Below are 4,496 nucleotides of genomic sequence, written 5' to 3' on the forward strand. Positions count from 1 at the left end.
ACAGAGTGCTGATTTGAGTTCACTCCTCATGTATAGAGGCTACTTTGTAACAAAAAACTTAAAATGTCAGGGAGCTGAAGGTGGTCGCAGAAGATCTCAGTCCCCTGGCAACTCCCTAGCTGCAAGCCTGATGTACTTCAGAAAACAACCGCATTTATTGCACATTTTCTCCTTGCTCTCTCGTGCATGACGTTCATGAACAATATGTTACTTATTCTGCGTAAGCGATCACTCACGCCAAGAATATTATAGAATTTAAAATACACAGTAAAGACTGATTCCATTCAATGAATATCTGGGCGATCTCTCCCACTTCATGTTTGCGCGAACTTTTCTTTTTGGGTAGCGGATAACAAACCCGCATCTCTTCGGTAGAGTATTCCAGAACTATGTATAATGCTAACTCAAATACGCATCACGGTTTGAGTATTCAACACCACAACCTTGCTATGAATTTATACTGAAGGATTTGGAAAATATACGCATTCACTTTTCAGTATTAACGCAAATCGTGGAACATAGTAGTAAGCGAAGATTTTGATCTTACTTGGCTCTGATTCATTGAGGGACCTCATGTGGCCTGATCACGTAGTATGACTTCATAGGGTAAATGCTCTCTTGATTTTGGCAGGGATGCCTTGACCCATCCCTAAATTTTGGAAGGAGTACCTAGGACCACTCTCTTAAATTTTGAAATGCCAAATTTAAAAATTTTGATATAGTAGCATAAGACTGGGGTCTGTACCTTTGTAATTTTGGTGGTTCATCTTGTTCACTTCTACAGTTACAAAATGCCAAAAATGTACATTTTTGAGGTTTTTGACCTATTTTATCCTCTTTGATGCGCTTTATTACCTTACATGGGTAAATGGTGAGTAGAGAGGTTCATTCACTTTCATAAAAGATATGGATACATTGATGCTACACTCTTAAATTTTGGGAGGCGTACATAGAACCATCCCTTAAATTTCAAAATTGTCAAGAAACAAAGAGATAAATGTTTCCTAAGGCCCCAATACATTTCATTATGAACCTAGGTGGTCCATCCCGTTTCCTTTCATAGGTATAATTTTGCCAAAAAAAAATCAAAGTTTGGGGTTTTTAAAATCTAATTTATCCCCTTTGATGATGGTTTATCACGTATAGTTGAATATAGGAGCCCATTCTCTTTTATAAGACATGGATACATTGATGCACCCCTTTCAGATTTTGGGAGGGGTACATTGCCCACCTTTTAAATTTAGGAATTGTCAAAAAACAAAAAATGCTACATGTCCTCTCGAGTCTGAATATATACCACTGTAAATTTGGGTGGTGTTGCTTATCCCCTTCTGTTGGTAAAAAAAAGTATCAAGTATTAGTATGGACACGTGGTCGGTAATTGACGTAATTTATCTTTCGTGAGCCTGTAACGCGGTATGTGGTTACATGATTAAGTAAAAGGATCCACTTCCTTTCATACGACATGGGTACATTGATTTTGTATAATAAGGCAGGTCTCACTACTGTTTTGTAAACTTTTCCTTTAAGGCGTATTGGTACACTACGGTCACACAACACTTCCGTCGCTTCTCTCCATTTCGTCCAACCACTGCTAATTCTCTTGTTTACATCTTCTTCTATTCCTGGATTTTTCTGCAGAATTGATCCCAAGTACTTGAATTTCTTCATTACCATCTCTTTTTCGTCCAGTTGTATTCTTATATTCTCAATTATACTTTCCTGAAAGAACACTATAAATATTTGGTTCTAGTTCTACTAATTCTATTTGCTCTCCAATGTTCCTCTCCAAGCATCAAATTTCTCTTGCATTGCTGCTTCGCTCTCACTCACTTTCACAATGTCATCTGCAAATAGCATTCTACATCGATTATACAAATCTTGAATTACAGAGATGTGTGTGTTCGTAACTACTTCTTCAGTTCTCACCAAATAAGGTCCCTTGGCACTCTGTCATACACTTTATCTAGGTCGATGAAAACCATATGAAAATTCTTGGGGTATTCTCTGTATTTTTCCATTAGCATCCTAACTGCAAATATTGCATTCGTTCTCAATCACCCTGGTATAAAACCAAATTGGCTCTCTGTAATGTCGGTCTCCTCTCATTCTCGCTTCTATCCCTTTCTCCCGGAGCTTCATTGCATAGCTCGTAAGTTTTAGTCCTCTCTAGTTGCTACATTCTTGCAAATCTTTATTTTTTTAAACGGTACAATAAAGTTGTTTCTCCATTTGTTATACATAATTCTCGTTACCAATATAATATTAAAAAGTAAAACAAACTACTGCACTCCTTCTTTACATAAATTTTCCATGCTTCTATACGGAGATTATCCAATCCTGGAGCTTTAGCACTTTTCAACTTTTTCATAACAGTTTCTACCTCTACCATGGTCTCAGGTCGAACCAGTCCCTCGTTTGTGGATAGATTTTTTGCACGATTCCCTCGGGTTTCTTTCATTGAAAAATTCCTGAAAATACTTTTTCCACCTTTTCCTTATCTTCTCACTTCTCAGAACTAAGTTATTTTCGTCTTTGATGCAGAGTACATGCGAAATATCTTTCTTTTGCCTTCGAAAGCTTGTATATCATCTTTCTCCCCGTTTTGCTTCAAGATTGTACAACTCATCATAAGCCTTGCCTTTTCTACACTAACTGCCTTCTGAAGCGTTCTCCTTCGCTTCTTTGTAATCCATCAGATCTAGTTGATTGCCAGAGTTTTGCCATTTTTTGTATTGCTCCTTCTTCTTCACCACAGTTGTATGAACTTCTTTACTCCACCACAATGTTCCTTTATCAATGAGGCATTTTCCTTTTGTTTTTCCCACAACTTTTCTTGCTGTTTCATTGAGTGCTGTTGATCGTCTAGTCCATTCCTCTTCCACGAGTAATTTTTCTTCCTTTATTTGCAATACTTGGAATGTGGTGATTTTCTTCCAATTTTTTTTAGCATTTGCCGCATCTAATGTCCACCACTTCCTTCGAACAAGAACATTTTGTCGTCTTCTTTCCACTTTTTCTTTGATGAAGATACCGGTTACTACAAGGCAGTGTTGCTCCATTAGGCTCTCACTTGAAATTAGTTTGCAGTGCTTTGCATCATGTAGGTTTTGTCTCCTCCATAAGATGAAGTCGATCTGAAAGCTTGCGGTGCCACTCTTATATGTAATAAGATGTTCTTTCTTCTTGTAAAAGGTTCAGAATAGCCAGAGCATATGCTTCTGCCACTTATAGTATGCTTTCACGTTCCTTATTTCCTTTTTTCAAACCATATCCTTTATGTATCCTTTCATATCCTGATCTTAGTCATCCTACATACCCATTCAGATCTCCTGCTAGAAAAAGTTTCTCATGTAATGAACAATTCTGCAAAGTACTATCTAGTTCCATCCAAAATTCTTGCTTTGTCTCTCCATTACACCCAATTTGCGGGACATAGGTGGTGATTACTTTCAGGGTTTCTCCTTATCGTAGCACTAGTTTGACTATAATAATTATGTCGTTTACTCTCTTCACATTCACCAATTTCCCCTTCGTATTGTTATCCAAGACAATTCCAACGTCATTCTTTTTGTTGTTGTTGTTCCCTGTATATATATATATATATATATATATATATATATATATATATATATATATATATATATATATATATATATATATATATATATATATATATATATATATATAAGTTTGTATCCATTTCCTATTTCCTTTGATTTTGCTCATTCTTCTTGCCAGTGTCTCCAATAACTCATATCTCCTAACTGTCAAGGTTACAACGTTCCACTTTCCTATTATGATCTACTGTTTTTGGACTCACTTCTTTAGCCCCTTCCGTCCACTGTTAAGGAGTAGCCCTTGCTCACTTCTCACGGCCTTAAGGCGATTGCTTCTGGGGGACGTCCTAGCCTTTTTCTCAGACATATTCCTTCCTCAATCTATGTTTGATTTGACAAACGTTTTTACAACTGACTGCCTACCTGACGTAAACCCACAACCTAGAAAACCAGGATTCTCTGTAGGGGTATTCTCCCGTAAATTCCAAGTATTACTACTACTAAAATTTATCCGACTACTGTTAAAATTACCAAGAACTACTACTAAAAGTAAATTAAATATAAGAAAAACAATTAAAAAGCAGAAAAGAATAAATATCAAAATATATAATAAGAAAATTACTAAAAGTACCAGTAACAGAAACACGATCTATATAGAAATGTTGTTACTTTTGGCCTGTTATAAAAATGTAAGTAAGCCTATTATTACGAGAACAAATTCAATTAAATGTTTATTTAGTGTTAGAAAATTTGTACACACATACTTAACTTCTATATTTATACAATATCAAACTTTCCTTTTACGTCACTAAAAACTTAATAAAATCAAATATTTATTTATGTTGAACGTTTGACGCTACTAAATGTGTTCAAAAGTGTGATAAAATCAATTTTTGATTTTATACCAAACTGTGTTACTCATGCGTTTAAAATTGA

General features: G+C 35.6%; 1 protein-coding gene across 1 annotated transcript; it reads right to left on the reverse strand.

Moving 5' to 3' along the window:
* Positions 1 to 2,651: 2,651 nt before the first annotated feature.
* Positions 2,652 to 3,062, reverse strand: LOC145671559 (uncharacterized). Its single transcript, XM_081740746.1, has one exon. The coding sequence runs from the start codon at positions 3,060 to 3,062 to the stop codon at positions 2,652 to 2,654; it is 411 nt and encodes a 136-aa protein (XP_081596872.1).
* Between the last annotated feature and the right edge of the window lie 1,434 nt (positions 3,063 to 4,496).

The sequence above is a fragment of the Thermobia domestica genome, chromosome 15, assembly GCF_964235325.1.
Source record: "Thermobia domestica chromosome 15, izTheDome1.hap1.1, whole genome shotgun sequence".
In the NCBI taxonomy this organism is placed as follows: domain Eukaryota; kingdom Metazoa; phylum Arthropoda; class Insecta; order Zygentoma; family Lepismatidae; genus Thermobia; species Thermobia domestica.